General features: G+C 57.0%; 1 protein-coding gene across 8 annotated transcripts in view; it reads left to right on the forward strand.

Moving 5' to 3' along the window:
- PBXIP1 (PBX homeobox interacting protein 1) overlaps window positions 1–20,889 on the forward strand; it is a 70,088-nt gene that overhangs the window by 11,725 nt on the left and 37,474 nt on the right. For 7 of the 8 annotated variants that reach the window (XM_073637312.1, XM_073637320.1, XM_073637317.1 and 4 more), the window contains exon 2: window positions 10,814–10,904. In XM_073637312.1, coding sequence (XP_073493413.1) covers window positions 10,845–10,904 — 60 coding nt within the window. In that variant the 5' untranslated portion in view covers window positions 10,814–10,844. The remainder of the gene's footprint in view (window positions 1–10,813; window positions 10,905–20,889) is intronic. The other variant, XM_073637313.1, reaches the window with a different exon arrangement.

Consider the following 20,889-nt stretch of genomic DNA (forward strand, 5'->3'; position numbering starts at 1 on the left):
GGCCCGGCTATACACAACAGGGTGATGTCAGAGGAAGGAGACCTTTACTCAATCACATCCGAAGTTTTGTCAGAGGAAGCGGCTCGCACCCTGCTGCATCACTCTCTGCAGAAAGCCTCAGGGGTTCCCGGTTGTATCGAGGCTGGGGAGCGGGAGCGCACCACCGCTGTAACGAGGCTGGGGAGCTGGAGCGCACCACCGCTATAATGAGGCTGGGGAGCGGGAGCGCACCACCGCTGTAACGAGGCGCAGGAGCGCACCACCGCTGTAACGAGGCTGGGGAACGGGAACGCACCACCGCTGTAACGAGGCTGGGAAGCGGGAGCGCACCACCGCTATAATGAGGCTGGGGAGCGGGAGCGCACCACCGCTGTAACGAGGCTGGGGAACGGGAGCGCACCACCGCTGTAACGAGGCTGGGGAGCTGGAGCGCACCACCGCTGTAACGAGGCTGGGGAGCTGGAGCGCACCACCGCTGTAACGAGGCTGGGGAGCTGGAGCGCACCACCGCTGTAACGAGGCTGGGGAGCTGGAGCGCACCACCGCTGTAACGAGGCTGGGGAGCTGGAGCGCACCACCGCTGTAACGAGGCTCGGGAGCTGGAGCGCACCACCGCTGTAACGAGGCTGGGGAGCTGGAGCGCACCACCGCTGTAACGAGGCTGGGGAGCTGGAGCGCACCACCGCTATAATGAGGCTGGGGAGCGGGAACACACCACCGCTGTAACGAGGCGCAGGAGCGCACCACCGCTGTAACGAGGCTGGGGAGCTGGAGCGCACCACCTCTATAATGAGGCTGGGGAGCGGGAGCGCACCACCGCTGTAACGAGGCTGGGGAGCGGGAGCGCACCACCGCTATAATGAGGCTGGGGAGCGGGAGCGCACCACCGCTGTAAAGAGGCGCAGGAGCGCACCACCGCTGTAACGAGGCTGGGGAACGGGAGCGCACCACCACTGTAACGAGGCTGGGGAGCGGGAGCGCACCACCGCTGTAACGAGGCTGGGGAGCGGGAGCGCACCACCGCTGTAACGAGGCTGGGGAGCGGGAGCGCACCACCGCTGTAACGAGGCTGGGGAGCGGGAGCGCACCACCGCTGTAACGAGGCGCAGGAGCGCACCACCGCTGTAACGAGGCGCAGGAGCGCACCACCGCTGTAACGAGGCTGGGGAGCGGGAGCGCACCACCGCTGTAACGAGGCTGGGGAGCGGGAGCGCACCACCGCTGTAACGAGGCGCAGGAGCGCACCACCGCTGTAACGAGGCTGGGGAGCTGGAGCGCACCACCGCTGTAACGAGGCTGGGGAGCGGGAGCGCACCACCGCTGTAACGAGGCTGGGGAGCGGGAGCGCACCACCGATGTAACGAGGCTGGGGAGCGGGAGCGCACCACCGCTGTAACGAGGCTGGGGAGCGGGAGCGCACCACCGCTGTAACGAGGCTGGGGAGCGGGAGCGGACCACCGCTGTAACGAGGCTGGGGAGCTGGAGCGCACCACCGCTGTAACGAGGCTGGGGAGCTGGAGCGCACCACCGCTGTAACGAGGCTGGGAAGCGGGAGCGCACCACCGCTGTAACGAGGCTGGGGAGCGGGAGCGCACCACCGCTGTAACGAGGCTGGGGAACGGGAGCGCACCACCGCTGTAACGAGGCTGGGGAGCGGGAGCGCACCACCGCTGTAACGAGGCGCAGGAGCGCACCACCACTGTAACGAGGCTGGGGAACGGGAGCGCACCACCGCTGTAACGAGGCTGGGGAGCGGGAGCGCACCACCGATGTAACGAGGCGCAGGAGCGCACCACCGCTGTAACGAGGCTGGGGAACGGGAGCGCACCACTGCTGTAACGAGGCTGGGGAGCGGGAGCGCACCACCGCTGTAACGAGGCGCAGGAGCGCACCACCGCTGTAACGAGGCTGGGGAACGGGAGCGCACCACCGCTGTATCGAGGCTGGGGAGCGGGAGCGCACCACCGCTGTAACGAGGCTGGGGAGCGGGAGCGCACCACCGCTGTAACGAGGCGCAGGAGCGCACCACCGCTGTAACGAGGCTGGGGAACGGGAGCGCACCACCGCTGTAACGAGGCTGGGGAGCGGGAGCTCACCACTGCTGTAACGAGGCTGGGGAGCGGGAGCGCACCACTGCTGTAACGAGGCTGGGGAGCGGGAGCGCACCACCGCTGTAACGAGGCGCAGGAGCGGGAGCGCACCACCGCTGTAACGAGGCTGGGGAGCTCACCACCGCTGTAACGAGGCTGAGGAGCGGGAGCGCACCACCGCTGTAACGAGGCTGGGGAGCGGGAGCGCACCATCGCTGTAACGAGGCTGGGGAGCGGGAGCGCACCACCGCTGTAACGAGGCTGGGGAACGGGAGCGCACCACCGCTGTAACGAGGCTGGGGAGCGGGAGCGCACCACCGCTGTAACGAGGCTGGGGAGCGCACCACCGCTGTAACGAGGCTGGGGAGCGGGAGCGCACCATCGCTGTAACGAGGCTGGGGAGCGGGAGCGCACCACCGCTGTAACGAGGCTGGGGAGCAGGAGCGCACCACCGCTGAAACGGGGCTGGGGAGCGGGAGCGCACCACCGCTGTAACGAGGCGCGGGAACGCACCACCGCTGTAACGAGGCGCGGGAGCGCACCACCGCTGTAACGAGGCGCGGGAGCGCACCACCGCTGTAACGAGGCTCGGGAGCGCACCACCGCTGTAACGAGGCGCGGGAGCGCACCACCGCTGTAACGAGGCGCGGGAGCGCACCACCGCTGTAACGAGGCGCGGGAGTGCACCACCGCTGTAATGAGGCTGGGGAGCGGGCGCGCGCCACTGTTGTAACGAGGCTGGGGAGCGGGAGCTCACCACCGCTGTAACAGTGGCGCCAGTGCAGCAGCTCACTCAGTAATCACTGTATTCTGTCCCGCTGGTACCTCCGCTTGACCTGGCATTAGTGAGCTCCTGGTAGAGGAATGGGGCGCCTCCATGACCATACTATGTATGAGCTGCCTCCACTAGATGTGACCGGTCATGGGGTTTGTGATGATACAGCGTAAAATCTTAATTATGCCAGACATACTTTCTGATGGCAAGAGCAGTATAACTTTATTTTTATGTTGAGTTTTTAACCTGTGTTCTTCTTTTAGTTGATTAACACAGACCAGTATTTGTATAACCCTGAATGTTGAATTCTATTTGTTTGGAAACAATCATGTTTACTATGCTAATGACAAATTGTACTAAAAGTCAGCTAGATGTTTATTTACAATAACTATGTAAATTGATTAGCTCAAACAATGAGACCTGGTGAGCCAAGCACGTTTACCTCTTAACTGTGAATGATGACCTAACACAGATGTAAATATAAACAAGGATGTCTGTAGTGCTGCAAGCAGAATCAAGGAGCATCAGAAAGACTTTACAAGGAGAATGAGAGACATCCTTCAGGAAAATAGATGGATAGCATGGCATCCAAAGAGACACAGATTTAGATTTTACACGATTCTAGCCTAAGGGTATCGGCCCTGACTGGAAAGATTCGGATCTGCTCCATTCACCATCAGAGAGACATGGATACTGTCACGCCAGGTGTGGGAAAGACTTATTGCAACACAGATGGAAAGAGAGCCCAGAGAAGCAGAAGGAACATGTGTTTTTGTAGCAGTCAGACAGCAGATGGATTGCATGGCATTACCCAAAGAGACACAGATTTGTATTCTACATGATTCTAGTCTAAGGGTACGACACAGATTTGTATTCTACATGATTCTAGTCTAAGGGTACCGCCCTGACTGGAAAGATTCGGATCTTATCCATTAACCATCAGAGAGACATGGATACATTTTGGGGAGACCAAGTTGAAACGAAGAAGTCACCTGGCCCCATGGATATGTTGTTTGGGGTTGCCAGGGTGGACCCACCTGTTGCCTTCAACCCATGGAGACATTCAGAGAAGCCAGATTGCTATCTTTCTAAGCTTGCCGCTACCTTCTCTCGGTGGGGGCCCGCCAGAAGCGGGGGGCCACTGGTTGAGGTAGTCGGCCCTGGAAGTCCCAAAGTCACAGCTGTTCTATCCCAGGCGGGCGGAGAAGGAAGGGTGAGACTGTGTAATGTTGCACCATCTTGGGTATTTGTTGGGACTGTTCTACCTGTTTATTGTCCGGTTTGTGGTTCAGTAAAGTATTGCCTCACTGTTTTACCCGCACCCTGTGTTGTCTGAGTAGTAGAAGACCCCGGGTCTTCACACATAGTAAACATGATTGTTTCCAAACAAAGATAAGTCAACATTCAGGGTCAGGGTGGATTAAGAGTAGCCAGGGTCCTGGGCAGTTTAGAAGGTATGGCGCCCCCCCCCCCCCCCCTACACACACACACACACACACACATACACACATACACACACACACACACACACACACACACACACACACACACACACACACACACACACTGTATCACGTGAGATGTCACATGATCCCCCTTTGATAGGTCATGTGAAATTAATTCTGCACAATATTAATATATTAATTATAATTAGTTTTTTACATTAATTGTATAACTTAATATTGAGTACAATTAAGTATGCTGACATCCCCCTATATACAGTATGAGACCCTATATACAATATGAGCTGATACGTAATCCTCCTATACACAGCAGGAGGCCGCACGTAGCCATCTATACACAGCAGGAGGCCGCACGTAGCCAACTATACACAGCGGGAGGCCGCACGTAGCCATCTATACACAGCGGGAGGCCGCACGTAGCCATCTATACTCAGCGGGAGGCCGCACGTAGCCATCTATACTCAGCGGGAGGCCGCACGTAGCAATCTATACTCAGCGGGAGGCCGCACGTAGCCATCTATACTCAGCGGGAGGCCGCACGTAGCCATCTATACTCAGCGGGAGGCCGCACGTAGCCATCTATACACAGCGGGAGGCCGCACGTAGCCATCTATACACAGCGGGAGGTCGCACGTAGCCATCTATACACAGCGGGAGGCCGCACGTAGCCATCTATACTCAGCGGGAGGCCGCACGTAGCCATCTATACTCAGCGGGAGGCCGCACGTAGCCATCTATACACAGCGGGAGGCCGCACGTAGCCATCTATACACAGCGGGAGGCCGCACGTAGCCATCTATACTCAGCGGGAGGCCGCACGTAGCCATCTATACTCAGCGGGAGGCCGCACGTAGCCATCTATACACAGCGGGAGGCCGCACGTAGCCATCTATACACAGCGGGAGGCCGCACGTAGCCATCTATACACAGCGGGAGGCCGCACGTAGCCATCTATACACAGCGGGAGGCCGCACGTAGCCATCTATACACAGCGGGAGGCCGCACGTAGCCATCTATACACAGCGGGAGGCCGCACGTAGCCATCTATACACAGCGGGAGGCCGCACGTAGCCATCTATACACAGCGGGAGGCCGCACGTAGCCATCTATACACAGCGGGAGGTCGCACGTAGCCATCTATACACAGCGAGAGGTCGCACGTAGCCATCTATACACAGCGGGAGGCCGCACGTAGCCATCTATACACAGCGGGAGGTCGCACGTAGCCATCTATACACAGCGGGAGGCCGCACGTAGCCATCTATACACAGCGGGAGGCCGCACGTAGCCATCTATACACAGCGGGAGGTCGCACGTAGCCATCTATACACAGCGGGAGGTCGCACGTAGCCATCTATACACAGCGGGAGGCCGCACGTAGCCATCTATACACAGCGGGAGGCCGCACGTAGCCATCTATACACAGCGGGAGGTCGCACGTAGCCATCTATACACAGCGGGTGGGCGCACGTAGCCACCTGTACACAGCGGGTGGGCGCACGTAGCCACCTGTACACAGCGGGTGGGCGCACGTAGCCACCTGTACACAGCGGGTGGGCGCACGTAGCCACCTGTACACAGCGGGTGGGCGCACGTAGCCACCTGTACACAGCGGGGGGGCGCACGTAGCCACCTATACACAGCGGGGGGCCGCACGTAGCCACCTATACACAGCGGGAGGCCGCACGTAGCCATCTATACACAGCGGGAGGCCGCACGTAGCCATCTATACACAGCGGGAGGCCGCACGGCCAGGGCTGTGGAGTCTGTAAGCCAAACCTTCGACTCCGACTCCCCAATTTCCATGATGACGACTCCCGACTCCCTCACACATGGTTCATGTTTAAGTGATTAATTTTATGGTAGGACACATTTTTCTCAGCTAAAACTCTAGACCCTGAGATCAGGAATAGGACAGACATTTATAGGACATTTCATAACTTTCCCATATTCTTATGAAAAAATATTCCCCACAAACTGCATTGAACTACTGTACCCAATTCTAAATTTTAGGAGTCGGAGTTGGTCCATTTTATACCGACTCCGACTCCACAGCCCTGCGCATTGCGCCATCTATACACAGTGGGAGGCCGCACAGCGCCCCCCAGATACAGCGGGAGGCCGCACGGCACCCCCCATATACAGCGGGAGGCCGCACACACACACACAAACATATACAGACTTATGCAAAGACATATACATACACGCATAAACACATTTGAAACACAAAAATAGATATAAGCAGACATCACTCAATGATATCTGCACACACAGACACACTGTGACACACACGTCACTCACCATCCCCCTGCTCAGCTCCCGTCGTCCAGCTCCTCTCCAGTGGTAAGCAGCAGTGCAGCGCGTACTGCGTGACGTCGTGCTAGCAGACGCTGCTGCGCACAGGGCTGTGTCTCCTAGCTGTGACGCGGCCGGGCTAGCACACAAGCAAGTTTACAGGTGCAGTGTTGGCCCGGCCGAAGAAGAAGCAGGGGCCCTGCGCAGCTGCTGGGGTAGTTGTCCAGGGACCCCCCGCCTCTGCCTGCTGGGATATGTGCGCCACATTGGCGCCGCACACATTATAATGAGGGCAATCTGGCCATGGGGCCCCCCGGAGCCATGGGCCCCCGGCGGTAGCCCAGATTGCCCTTATTATAATCCGCATATATTCAGGGTTATACAAATAGCATGACCTTTTTTATCGGCAAGAGAAATACAAATACATTTATAAGTCAACACAACACAATAGTGTATTTCTCTTGACTTAACAAATCTAATCATCTGACTGATTAAGATTTTAAGCTGTATCATCACACATGAATTACAACATAACGGTAGAATTTTTCAGGTATAATCTCATACATTCCTATTCATGACCAGTCAATATGATATATAATTAAAACGCCAATAATACACCTCGTGATGATGAGATGGTCTGAGATGATGGATTGGCCTTCTTGTGTTGGTGAGTTGGTCTTGTGATGATGGGATGCTCTGTGAGGTGATGGGTTGGCTTTGTTGTGTTGGTCTTTTGATGATGGGTTGGACTTGTGTTGGTGAATTGGCCTTGTGATGATGGGTTGGACTTGTTGTGTTGGTGAATTGGCCGCGTGATGATAAGATGGTCTGAGATGATGGATTGGCCTTGTTGTATTGGTGAGTTGGTCTTGTGATGATGGGATTTTCTGTGAGGTGATGGGTTGACTTTGTTGTGTTGGTCTCTTGATGATGGGTTGGACTTGTTGTGATGATGGGTTGGACTTGTGTTGGTGAGTTGGACTTGTTGTGTTGGTGAATTGACCTTGTGATAATGGGTTGGACTTGTGTTGGTGAATTGGCCTTGTGATGATGGGTTGGACTTGATGTGTTGGTGAGTTGGCCTTGTGATGATGTGTTGGCCTCGTGATGATGGGTTGGACTTGATGTGATGGGTTTGACTTGTTGTGTTGGTGAGTTGGCCTCGTGATGATGGGTTGACTACTGTGAAGATTGGGTAGTCTTGTGTAGGTCTCTTGATGATGGGTTGACTACTGTGAAGATTGGGTAGTCTTGTGTAGGTCTCTTGATGATGGGTTGACTACTGTGAAGATTGGGTAGTCTTGTGTAGGTCTCGTGATGATGGGTTGACTACTGTGAAGATTGGGTAGTCTTGTGTAGGTCTCGTGATGATGGGTTGACTACTGTGAAGATTGGGTAGTCTTGTGTAGGTCTCGTGATGATGGGTTGACTACTGTGAAGATTGGGTAGTCTTGTGTAGGTCTCTTGATGATGGGTTGACTACTGTGAAGATTGGGTAGTCTTGTGTAGGTCTCTTGATGATGGGTTGACTACTGTGAAGATTGGGTAGTCTTGTGTAGGTCTCGTGATGATGGGTTGCTCAATTTGTTGATGGGTTGACCTCATCATAATGCTGTGTTAGCTCTGTTGATGGTTCCGGCCTTGGCTTGCCAGCATTCCTGTCTGTGTCACCTCCACGTGTTGAGTGGCCTGGACGGTGGCATTTTCTATTGATGATTGTGGGTCTGTAGCAGCTGTCCTGTTCTCCCATTATTACGGCTGAGATGTAACACTGAAGGGCAGGAGTATAATTGTGTATTGATCCTTAGCCAAGAGCCATGTAAGGCTGTGTTCCTGACTGCTGGGTCCTTTATATACTCAGGTGTCCTTCTATCCAGCTCTCTCCGTGTTGGAGTCCGTCCTGATACTGGTGTCTTGTGGCCGGTATTGTGGAGTAAACCCACCCGCCCGCCTTTGTCTGTGCAGGCTGCTGCCACGCTGCTCCTCGTTCTGTAGCGTTTGCACAGACGCCTCTCTGCCTTCGGCTAAGTTGGATGAATTTACAAGTAAGATAAACCATAACCAAGGAGAGCGGACGACTTCTTCAGGTCCAGTAAATTGAAGAATAATCAGGTCACAGTCATCCTATTACAGGAGGATCTATGTAAACTAGAAGCTTGGGCTGATAAATGGCAAATGAGCTTTAATGGGGATAAATGTAAGGTAATGCACTTGGGCAGAGGAAATAAAATGTATAATTAGATGCTTAATAATAAAACACTGGGCAAAACTGTCACTGAAAAAGACCTGGGTGTATTGGTGGACGACAAGCTCACGTTTAGTGGCCAGTGTCAGGCAGCTGCTGCAAAGGCTAATAAAATAATGGGATGCATTAAAAGAGGCATAGATGCTCATGAGGAGAAGATAATTTTACCTCTATACAAGTCACTAGTGCGACCACATGTAGAATACTGTGTACAGTTCTGGTGTCCGGTGTATAAGAAAGACATAGCTGAACTAGAGAGGGTGCAGAGAAGAGCGACCAAGGTTATTAGAGGACTGGGGGGTCTGCAATACCAAGACAGGTTATTAGAGGGCTGGGGAGTCTGCAATACCAAGACAGGTTATTAGAGGACTGGGGGGTCGGCAATACCGAGACAGGTTATTAGAGGGCTGGGGAGTCTGCAATACCAAGACAGGTTATTAGAGGACTGGGGGGTCTGCAATACCAAGACAGGTTATTAGAGGGCTGGGGAGTCTGCAATACCAAGACAGGTTATTAGAGGACTGGGGGGTCGGCAATACCGAGACAGGTTATTAGAGGACTGGGGGGTCTGCAATACCAAGACAGGTTATTAGAGGACTGGGGGGTCTGCAATACCAAGACAGGTTATTAGAGGACTGGGGGGTCTGCAATACCAAGACAGGTTATTAGAGGACTGGGGGGTCGGCAATACCGAGACAGGTTATTAGAGGACTGGGGGGTCTGCAATACCAAGACAGGTTATTAGAGGACTGGGGGGTCTGCAATACCAAGACAGGTTATTAGAGGACTGGGGGGTCGGCAATACCGAGACAGGTTATTAGAGGGCTGGGGAGTCTGCAATACCGAGACAGGTTATTAGAGGACTGGGGGGTCTGCAATACCAAGACAGGTTATTAGAGGGCTGGGGAGTCTGCAATACCAAGACAGGTTATTAGAGGGCTGGGGGGTCTGCAATACCAAGACAGGTTATTAGAGGGCTGGGGAGTCTGCAATACCAAGACAGGTTATTAGAGGACTGGGGAGTCTGCAATACCAAGACAGGTTATTAGAGGGCTGGGGGGTCTGCAATACCAAGACAGGTTATTAGAGGGCTGGGGAGTCTGCAATACCAAGACAGGTTATTAGAGGACTGGGGGGTCTGCAATACCGAGACAGGTTATTAGAGGGCTGGGGAGTCTGCAATACCAAGACAGGTTATTAGAGGACTGGGGGGTCTGCAATACCAAGACAGGTTATTAGAGGACTGGGGGGTCGGCAATACCAAGACAGGTTATTAGAGGACTGGGGGGTCGGCAATACCGAGACAGGTTATTAGAGGACTGGGGGTCTGCAATACCAAGACAGGTTATTACACTTGGGGTTATTTAGCTTAGGGGGGATCTTATTACTATGTACAAGTATATGAGGGGACAGTACAAAGACCTTTCTACTGATCTTTTTACTCTGAGACGGGGACAAGGGGGCATCTTCTACGTCTGGAGGAAAGAAGGTTTAATCATCATCACAGACGCGGATTCTTTACTGTAAGAGCAGTGAGACTATGGAGCTCTCTGCCGCATGATGTGTAATGAGGGATTCACTACTAACATTTAAGAAGGGCCTGGATGAAAAGTATAATATTACAGGTTATATATACTAGATTCCTTGATAGGGCGTTGATCCAGGGATCTAGTCTGATTGTCGTATATGGAGTCAGGAAGGAATTTTTTCCACAATGTGGAGCTTGGTGTTTGCCACATGGTTTTTTTTTGCCTTCCTCTGGATCAACATATTAGGCTATGGGGTGAACTAGATGGACTTAGTCTTCCTTCAACCTTAAAAACTATGTTACTATGTATTTCTGCTAGCTGTACATTAGATTACTGGAGATACACAGTACCACTGCTGGAGGATGATGGGGGAGGGTGGTGATGGTGGCCAAAAGCTTCATGTTGTTCATTCTCAGCAGGCCTGTTGCTTCCATATTTGGGTGAAGGATGTCGGAGGGTCACGAAGGCCGCGACTCAGAAAATAACTGGGTGATTCCCAGTGCGGAGGTAAGAGAGTCCCCCCCCTCCTCCCACTGTGATAATGTCCTGTGTCCAATGATAGTGCTGACAGTCTGATGATATCCTCAGTGACGCTGTCCCCCGGAGGTCACAGTCTGGTGATATCCGCAGTGACGCTGTTCCCCGGAGCTCACAGTCTGCTGATATCCGCAGTGACGCTGTCCTCCGGAGCTCACAGTCTGATGATATCTGCAGTGACGCTGTTCCCCGGAGCTCACAGTCTGGTGATATCCGCAGTGACGCTGTCCCCCGGAGCTCACAGTCTGGTGATATCCGCAGTGACGCTGTCCCCCGGAGCTCACAGTCTGGTGATATCCGCAGTGACGCTGTCCCCCAGAGCTCACAGTCTGATGATATCCGCAGTGATGCTGTTCCCCGGAGGTCACAGTCTGATGATATCCTCAGTGACGCTGTCCCCCGGAGCTCAGAGTCTGGTGATATTGGGAGTGACGCTGTCCCCCGGAGGTCACAGTCTGGTGATATCCTCAGTGACGCTGTCCCCCGGAGGTCACAGTCTCATGATATCCTCAGTGACGCTGTCTCCCGGAGCTCACAGTCTGGTGATATCGGGAGTGACGCTGTCCCCCAGAGGTCACAGTCTGGTGATATCTGCAGTGACGCTGTCCCCCGGAGCTCACAGTCTGGTGATATCGGGAGTGACACTGTCCCCCAGAGCTCACAGTCTGGTGATATCCTCAGTGACGCTGTCCCCCGGAGCTCACAGTCTGATGATATCCTCAGTGACGCTGTCCCCCGGAGCTCACAGTCTGGTGATATCGGGAGTGACGCTGTCCCCCGGAGCTCACAGTCTGGTGATATCCTCAGTGACGCTGTCCCCCGGAGCTCACAGTCTGATGATATCCTCATTGACGCTGTTCCCCGGAGCTCACAGTCTGGTGATATCCTCAGTGACGCTGTCCTCCGGAGCTCACAGTCTGGTGATATCGGGAGTGACGCTTCCCCCGGAGCTCACAGTCTGGTGATATCCTCAGTGACGCTGTCCTCCGGAGCTCACAGTCTGGTGATATCGGGAGTGACGCTGTCCCCCGGAGCTCACAGTCTGGTGATATCGGGAGTGACGTTGTTCCCCGGAGCTCACAGTCTGGTGATATCGGGAGTGACGCTGTCCCCCGGAGCTCACAGTCTGGTGATATCCTCAGTGACGCTGTCCCCCGGAGCTCACAGTCTGGCGATATCCGCAGTGACGCTGTCCCCCGGAGCTCACAGTCTGGCGATATCCTCAGTGACGCTGTCCCCCGGAGCTCACAATCTGGTGATATCCGCAGTGACGCTGTCCCCCGGAGCTCACAGTCTGGTGATATCCTCAGTGACGCTGTCCCCCGGAGCTCACAGTCTGGTGATATCCGCAGTGACGCTGTCCCCCGGAGCTCACAGTCTGGTGATATCCGCAGTGACGCTGTCCCCCGGAGCTCACAGTCTGGTGATATCCGCAGTGACGCTGTCCCCCGGAGCTCACAGTCTGGTGATATCCGCAGTGACGCTGTCCCCCGGAGCTCACAGTCTGGTGATATCCGCAGTGACGCTGTCCCCCGGAGCCCACAGTCTGATGATATCCTCAGTGACGCTGTCCCCCGGAGCTCACAGTCTGGTGATATCGGGAGTGACGCTGTCCCCCAGAGCTCACAGTCTGGTGATATCCTAAGTGACGCTGTCCCCCGGAGCTCACAGTCTGGTGATATCCGCAGTGACGCTGTCCCCCGGAGCTCACAGTCTGATGATATCTGCAGTGACGCTGTCCCCCGGAGCTCACAGTCTGGTGATATCTGCAGTGACGCTGTCACCCGGAGCTCACAGTCTGGTGATATCTGCAGTGACGCTGTTCCCCGGAGCTCACAGTCTGGTGATATCGGGAGTGACGCTGTCCCCCGGAGCTCAGAGTCTGGTGATATTGGGAGTGACGCTGTCCCCCGGAGCTCACAGTCTGGTGATATCTGCAGTGACGCTGTCCCCCGGAGCTCACAGTCTGGTGATATCGGGAGTGACGCTGTCCCCCGGAGCCCACAGTCTGGAGATATCCGCAGTGACGCTGTCCCCCGGAGCTCACAGTCTGGTGATATCGGGAGTTGCGCTGGCCCCCGGAGCTCACAGTCTGGAGATATCGGGAGTGACGCTGTCCCCTGGAGCTCACAGTCTGGTGATATCGGGAGTGACGCTGTCCTCCGGAGCTCACAGTCTGGTGATATCGGGAGTGACGCTGTCCCCCGGAGCTCACAGTCTGGAGATATCCTCAGTGACACTGTCCCCCAGAGCTCACAGTCTGGTGATATCCTCAGTGACGCTGTCCCCCGGAGCTCACAGTCTGATGATATCCTCAGTGACGCTGTCCCCCGGAGCTCACAGTCTGGTGATATCGGGAGTGACGCTGTCCCCCGGAGCTCACAGTCTGGTGATATCCTCAGTGACGCTGTCCCCCGGAGCTCACAGTCTGATGATATCCTCATTGACGCTGTTCCCCGGAGCTCACAGTCTGGTGATATCCTCAGTGACGCTGTCCTCCGGAGCTCACAGTCTGGTGATATCGGGAGTGACGCTTCCCCCGGAGCTCACAGTCTGGTGATATCCTCAGTGACGCTGTCCTCCGGAGCTCACAGTCTGGTGATATCGGGAGTGACGCTGTCCCCCGGAGCTCACAGTCTGGTGATATCGGGAGTGACGTTGTTCCCCGGAGCTCACAGTCTGGTGATATCGGGAGTGACGCTGTCCCCCGGAGCTCACAGTCTGGTGATATCCTCAGTGACGCTGTCCCCCGGAGCTCACAGTCTGGCGATATCCGCAGTGACGCTGTCCCCCGGAGCTCACAGTCTGGCGATATCCTCAGTGACGCTGTCCCCCGGAGCTCACAATCTGGTGATATCCGCAGTGACGCTGTCCCCCGGAGCTCACAGTCTGGTGATATCCTCAGTGACGCTGTCCCCCGGAGCTCACAGTCTGGTGATATCCGCAGTGACGCTGTCCCCCGGAGCTCACAGTCTGGTGATATCCGCAGTGACGCTGTCCCCCGGAGCTCACAGTCTGGTGATATCGGGAGTGACGCTGTCCCCCGGAGGTCACAGTCTGGTGATATCCGCAGTGACGCTGTTCCCCGGAGCTCACAGTCTGCTGATATCCGCAGTGACGCTGTCCTCCGGAGCTCACAGTCTGATGATATCTGCAGTGACGCTGTTCCCCGGAGCTCACAGTCTGGTGATATCCGCAGTGACGCTGTCCCCCGGAGCTCACAGTCTGGTGATATCCGCAGTGACGCTGTCCCCCGGAGCTCACAGTCTGGTGATATCCGCAGTGACGCTGTCCCCCGGAGCTCACAGTCTGGTGATATCCGCAGTGACGCTGTCCCCCGGAGCTCACAGTCTGATGATATCCGCAGTGATGCTGTTCCCCGGAGGTCACAGTCTGATGATATCCTCAGTGACGCTGTCCCCCGGAGCTCAGAGTCTGGTGATATTGGGAGTGACGCTGTCCCCCGGAGGTCACAGTCTGGTGATATCCTCAGTGACGCTGTCCCCCGGAGGTCACAGTCTCATGATATCCTCAGTGACGCTGTCTCCCGGAGCTCACAGTCTGGTGATATCGGGAGTGACGCTGTCCCCCAGAGGTCACAGTCTGGTGATATCTGCAGTGACGCTGTCCCCCGGAGCTCACAGTCTGGTGATATCGGGAGTGACACTGTCCCCCAGAGCTCACAGTCTGGTGATATCCTCAGTGACGCTGTCCCCCGGAGCTCACAGTCTGATGATATCCTCAGTGACGCTGTCCCCCGGAGCTCACAGTCTGGTGATATCGGGAGTGACGCTGTCCCCCGGAGCTCACAGTCTGGTGATATCCTCAGTGACGCTGTCCCCCGGAGCTCACAGTCTGATGATATCCTCATTGACGCTGTTCCCCGGAGCTCACAGTCTGGTGATATCCTCAGTGACGCTGTCCTCCGGAGCTCACAGTCTGGTGATATCGGGAGTGACGCTTCCCCCGGAGCTCACAGTCTGGTGATATCCTCAGTGACGCTGTCCTCCGGAGCTCACAGTCTGGTGATATCGGGAGTGACGCTGTCCCCCGGAGCTCACAGTCTGGTGATATCGGGAGTGACGTTGTTCCCCGGAGCTCACAGTCTGGTGATATCGGGAGTGACGCTGTCCCCCGGAGCTCACAGTCTGGTGATATCCTCAGTGACGCTGTCCCCCGGAGCTCACAGTCTGGCGATATCCGCAGTGACGCTGTCCCCCGGAGCTCACAGTCTGGCGATATCCTCAGTGACGCTGTCCCCCGGAGCTCACAATCTGGTGATATCCGCAGTGACGCTGTCCCCCGGAGCTCACAGTCTGGTGATATCCTCAGTGACGCTGTCCCCCGGAGCTCACAGTCTGGTGATATCCGCAGTGACGCTGTCCCCCGGAGCTCACAGTCTGGTGATATCCGCAGTGACGCTGTCCCCCGGAGCTCACAGTCTGGTGATATCCGCAGTGACGCTGTCCCCCGGAGCTCACAGTCTGGTGATATCCGCAGTGACGCTGTCCCCCGGAGCTCACAGTCTGGTGATATCCGCAGTGACGCTGTCCCCCGGAGCTCACAGTCTGGTGATATCCGCAGTGACGCTGTCCCCCGGAGCCCACAGTCTGATGATATCCTCAGTGACGCTGTCCCCCGGAGCTCACAGTCTGGTGATATCGGGAGTGACGCTGTCCCCCGGAGCTCAGAGTCTGGTGATATTGGGAGTGACGCTGTCCCCCGGAGCTCACAGTCTGGTGATATCTGCAGTGACGCTGTCCCCCGGAGCTCACAGTCTGGTGATATCGGGAGTGACGCTGTCCCCCGGAGCCCACAGTCTGGAGATATCCGCAGTGACGCTGTCCCCCGGAGCTCACAGTCTGGTGATATCGGGAGTTGCGCTGGCCCCCGGAGCTCACAGTCTGGAGATATCGGGAGTGACGCTGTCCCCTGGAGCTCACAGTCTGGTGATATCGGGAGTGACGCTGTCCTCCGGAGCTCACAGTCTGGTGATATCGGGAGTGACGCTGTCCTCCGGAGCTCACAGTCTGGTGATATCCTCAGTGACGCTGTCCCCCGGAGCTCACAGTCTGGCGATATCCTCAGTGACGCTGTCCCCCGGAGCCCACAGTCTGGTGATATCGGGAGTGACGCTGTCCCCCGGAGCTCACAGTCTGGTGATATCGGGAGTGACGCTGTCCCCCGGAGCTCACAGTCTGGTGATATCGGGAGTGACGCTGTCCCCCGGAGCTCACAGTCTGGTGATATCGGGAGTGACGCTGTCCCCCGGAGCTCACAGTCTGGTGATATCGGGAGTGACGCTGTACCCCGGAGCTCACGGTCTGGTGATATCGGGAGTGACGCTGTCCCCCGGAGCTCACGGTCTGGTGATATCGGGAGTGACGCTGTCCCCCGGAGCTCACAGTCTGGAGTTATTCTCAGTGACGCTGTCCCCCGGAGCTCACAGTCTGGAGATATCCTCAGTGACGCTGTCCCCCGGAGCTCACAGTCTGGTGATATCCTCAGTGACGCTGTCCCCCGGAGCTCACAGTCTGGTGATATCGGGAGTGACGCTGTCCCCCGGAGCTCACAGTCTGGTGATATCGGGAGTGACGCTGTCCCTCGGAGGTCACAGTCTGGTGATATCGGGAGTGACGCTGTCCCCCGGAGCTCACAGTCTGGTGATATCGGGAGTGACGCTGTCCCTCGGAGCTCACAGTCTGGTGATATCGGGAGTGGCGCTGTCCCCCGGAGGTCACAGTCTGATGATATCCGCAGTGACGCTGTCCCCCGGAGCTCACAGTCTGGTGATATCCTCAGTGACGCTGTCCCCCGGAGCTCACAGTCTGGTGATATCCTCAGTGACGCTGTCCCCCGGAGCTCACAGTCTGGTGATATCCTCAGTGACGCTGTCCCCCGGAGCTCACAGTCTGGTGATATCCGCAGTGACGCTGTCCCCCGGAGCCCACAGTCTGGTGATATCCGCAGTGACGCTGTCCCCCGGAGCCCACAGTCTGGTGATATCCTCAGTGACGCTGTCCCCCGGAGCTCACAGTCTGGTGATATCGGGAGTGGCGCTGTCCTCCGGAGCTCACAGTCTGGTGATATCCTCAGTGACGCTGTCCCCCGGAGCTCACAGTCTGGTGATATCGGGAGTGACGCTGTCCTCCGGAGTTCACAGTCTGGTGATATCCGCAGTGACGCTGTCCCCCGGAGCTCACAGTCTGGTGATATCCTCAGTGACGCTGTTCCCCGGAGCCCACAGTCTGGTGATATCGGGAGTGGCGCTGTCCCCCGGAGCTCACAGTCTGGTGATATCGGGAGTGACGCTGTCCCCCGGAGCTCACTGTCTGGTGATATCGGGAGTGACGCTGTCCCCCGGAGCTCACAGTCTGGTGATATCCTTAGTGACGCTGTCCCCCGGAGCTCACAGTCTGGTGATATCGGGAGTGACGCTGTCCCCCGGTGCTCACAGTCTGGTGATATCGGGAGTGGCGCTGTCCCCCGGAGCTCACAGTCTGGAGATATCCTCAGTGACGCTGTCCCCCGGATCTCACAGTCTTGTGATATCCTCAGTGACGCTGTCCTCCGGTGCTCACAGTCTGGTGATATCCGCAGTGACGCTGTCCTCTGGAGCTCACAGTCTGGTGATATCCGCAGTGGCGCTGTCCCCCAGAGCTCACAGTCTGGTGATATCCTCAGTGACGCTGTCCCCCGGAGCCCTCAGTCTGGTGATATCGGGAGTGGCGCTGTCCCCCGGAGCTCACAGTCTGGTGATATCGGGAGTGACGCTGTCCTCCGGAGCTCACAGTCTGGTGATATCGGGAGTGACGCTGTCCTCCGGAGCTCACAGTCTGGTGATATCGGGAGTGACGCTGTCCTCCGGAGCTCACAGTCTGGTGATATCGGGAGTGACGCTGTCCTCCGGAGCTCACAGTCTGGTGATATCGGGAGTGACGCTGTCCCCCGGAGCTCACAGTCTGGTGATACCCTCAGTGATGCTGTACCCCGGAGCTCACAGTCTGGTGATATCGGGAGTGACGCTGTCCCTCGGAGCTCACAGTCTGGTGATATCGGGAGTGGCGCTGTCCCCCGGAGGTCACAGTCTGATGATATCCGCAGTGACGCTGTCCCCCGGAGCTCACAGTCTGGTGATATCCTCAGTGACGCTGTCCCCCGGAGCTCACAGTCTGGTGATATCCTCAGTGACGCTGTCCCCCGGAGCTCACAGTCTGGTGATATCCGCAGTGACGCTGTCCCCCGGAGCCCACAGTCTGGTGATATCCTCAGTGACGCTGTCCCCCGGAGCTCACAGTCTGGTGATATCGGGAGTGGCGCTGTCCTCCGGAGCTCACAGTCTGGTGATATCCTCAGTGACGCTGTCCCCCGGAGCTCACAGTCTGGTGATATCGGGAGTGACGCTGTCCTCCGGAGCTCACAGTCTGGTGATATCCGCAGTGACGCTGTCCCCCGGAGCTCACAGTCTGGTGATATCCTCAGTGACGCTGTCCCCCGGAGCCCTCAGTCTGGTGATATCGGGAGTGGCGCTGTCCCCCGGAGCTCACAGTCTGGTGATATCGGGAGTGACGCTGTCCCCCGGAGCTCACAGTCTGGTGATATCCTCAGTGACGCTGTCCCCCGGAGCCCACAGTCTGGTGATATCGGGAGTGGCGCTGTCCCCCGGAGCTCACAGTCTGGTGATATCGGGAGTGACGCTGTCCCCCGGAGCTCACAGTCTGGTGATATCCTCAGTGACGCTGTCCCCCGGAGCCCACAGTCTGGTGATATCGGGAGTGGCGCTGTCCCCCGGAGCTCACAGTCTGGTGATATCGGGAGTGACGCTGTCCCCCGGAGCTCACTGTCTGGTGATATCGGGAGTGACGCTTTCCCCCGGAGCTCACAGTCTGGTGATATCGGGAGTGACGCTGTCCCCCGGAGCTCACAGTCTGGTGATATCGGGAGTGACGCTGTCCTCCGGAGCTCACAGTCTGGTGATATCGGGAGTGACGCTGTCCTCCGGAGCTCACAGTCTGGTGATATCGGGAGTGACGCTGTCCCCCGGAGCTCACAGTCTGGTGATATCGGGAGTGACGCTGTCCCCCGGAGCTCACAGTCTGGTGATATCGGGAGTGACGCTGTCCCCCGGAGCTCACAGTCTGGTGATACCCTCAGTGACGCTGTACCCCGGAGCTCACAGTCTGGTGATATCGGGAGTGACGCTGTCCCTCGGAGCTCACAGTCTGGTGATATCGGGAGTGGCGCTGTCCCCCGGAGGTCACAGTCTGATGATATCCGCAGTGACGCTGTCCCCCGGAGCTCACAGTCTGGTGATATCCTCAGTGACGCTGTCCTCCGGAGCTCACAGTCTGGTGATATCCTCAGTGACGCTGTCCCCCGGAGCTCACAGTCTGGTGATATCCGCAGTGACGCTGTCCCCCGGAGCCCACAGTCTGGTGATATCCTCAGTGACGCTGTCCCCCGTAGCTCACAGTCTGGTGATATCGGGAGTGGCGCTGTCCTCCGGAGCTCACAGTCTGGTGATATCCTCAGTGACGCTGTCCCCCGGAGCTCACAGTCTGGTGATATCGGGAGTGACGCTGTCCTCCGGAGCTCACAGTCTGGTGATATCCGCAGTGACGCTGTCCCCCGGAGCTCACAGTCTGGTGATATCCTCAGTGACGCTGTCCCCCGGAGCCCACAGTCTGGTGATATCGGGAGTGGCGCTGTCCCCCGGAGCTCACAGTCTGGTGATATCGGGAGTGGCGCTGTCCCCCGGAGCTCACAGTCTGGTGATATCGGGAGTGACGCTGTCCCCCGGAGCTCACAGTCTGGTGATATCGGGAGTGACGCTGTCCCCCGGAGCTCACTGTCTGGTGATATCGGGAGTGACGCTGTCCCCCGGAGCTCACAGTCTGGTGATATCGGGAGTGACGCTGTCCCCCGGAGCTCACAGTCTGGTGATATCCTTAGTGACGCTGTCCCCCGGAGCTCACAGTCTGGTGATATCCTTAGTGACGCTGTCCCCCGGAGCTCACAGTCTGGTGATATCGGGAGTGACGCTGTCCCCCGGAGCTCACAGTCTGGTGATATCGGGAGTGGCGCTGTCCCCCGGAGCTCACAGTCTGGAGATATCCTCAGTGACGCTGTCCCCCGGAGCTCACAGTCTTGTGATATCCTCAGTGACGCTGTCCCTCGTAGGTCACAGTCTGGTGATATCGGGAGTGACGCTGTCCCCCGGAGCTCACAGTCTGGTGATATCCGCAGTGACGCTGTCCCCCGGAGCCCTCAGTCTGGTGATATCGGGAGTGGCGCTGTCCCCTGGAGCTCACAGTCTGGTGATATCGGGAGTGACGCTGTCCCCCGGAGCTCACAGTCTGGTGATATCGGGAGTGACGCTGTCCTCCGGAGCTCACAGTCTGGTGATATCGGGAGTGACGCTGTCCTCCGGAGCTCACAGTCTGGTGATATCGGGAGTGACGCTGTCCTCCGGAGCTCACAGTCTGGTGATATCGGGAATGACGCTGTCCCCCGGAGCTCACAGTCTGGTGATACCCTCAGTGACGCTGTCCTCCGGAGCTCACAGTCTGGTGATATCGGGAGTGACGCTGTCCCTCGGAGCTCACAGTCTGGTGATATCGGGAGTGGCGCTGTCCCCCGGAGGTCACAGTCTGATGATATCCGCAGTGACGCTGTCCCCCGGAGCTCACAGTCTGGTGATATCCTCAGTGACGCTGTCCCCCGGAGCTCACAGTCTGGTGATATCCTCAGTGACGCTGTCCCCCGGAGCTCACAGTCTGGTGATATCCGCAGTGACGCTGTCCCCCGGAGCTCACAGTCTGATGATATCCTCATTGACGCTGTTCCCCGGAGCTCACAGTCTGGTGATATCCTCAGTGACGCTGTCCTCCGGAGCTCACAGTCTGGTGATATCCGCAGTGACGCTGTCCCCCGGAGCTCACAGTCTGGTGATATC

Source organism: Phyllobates terribilis, unplaced genomic scaffold, assembly GCF_046119375.1.
Source record: "Phyllobates terribilis strain yellow unplaced genomic scaffold, ASM4611937v1 Scaffold_6__1_contigs__length_29720123, whole genome shotgun sequence".
NCBI lineage: Eukaryota > Metazoa > Chordata > Amphibia > Anura > Dendrobatidae > Phyllobates > Phyllobates terribilis.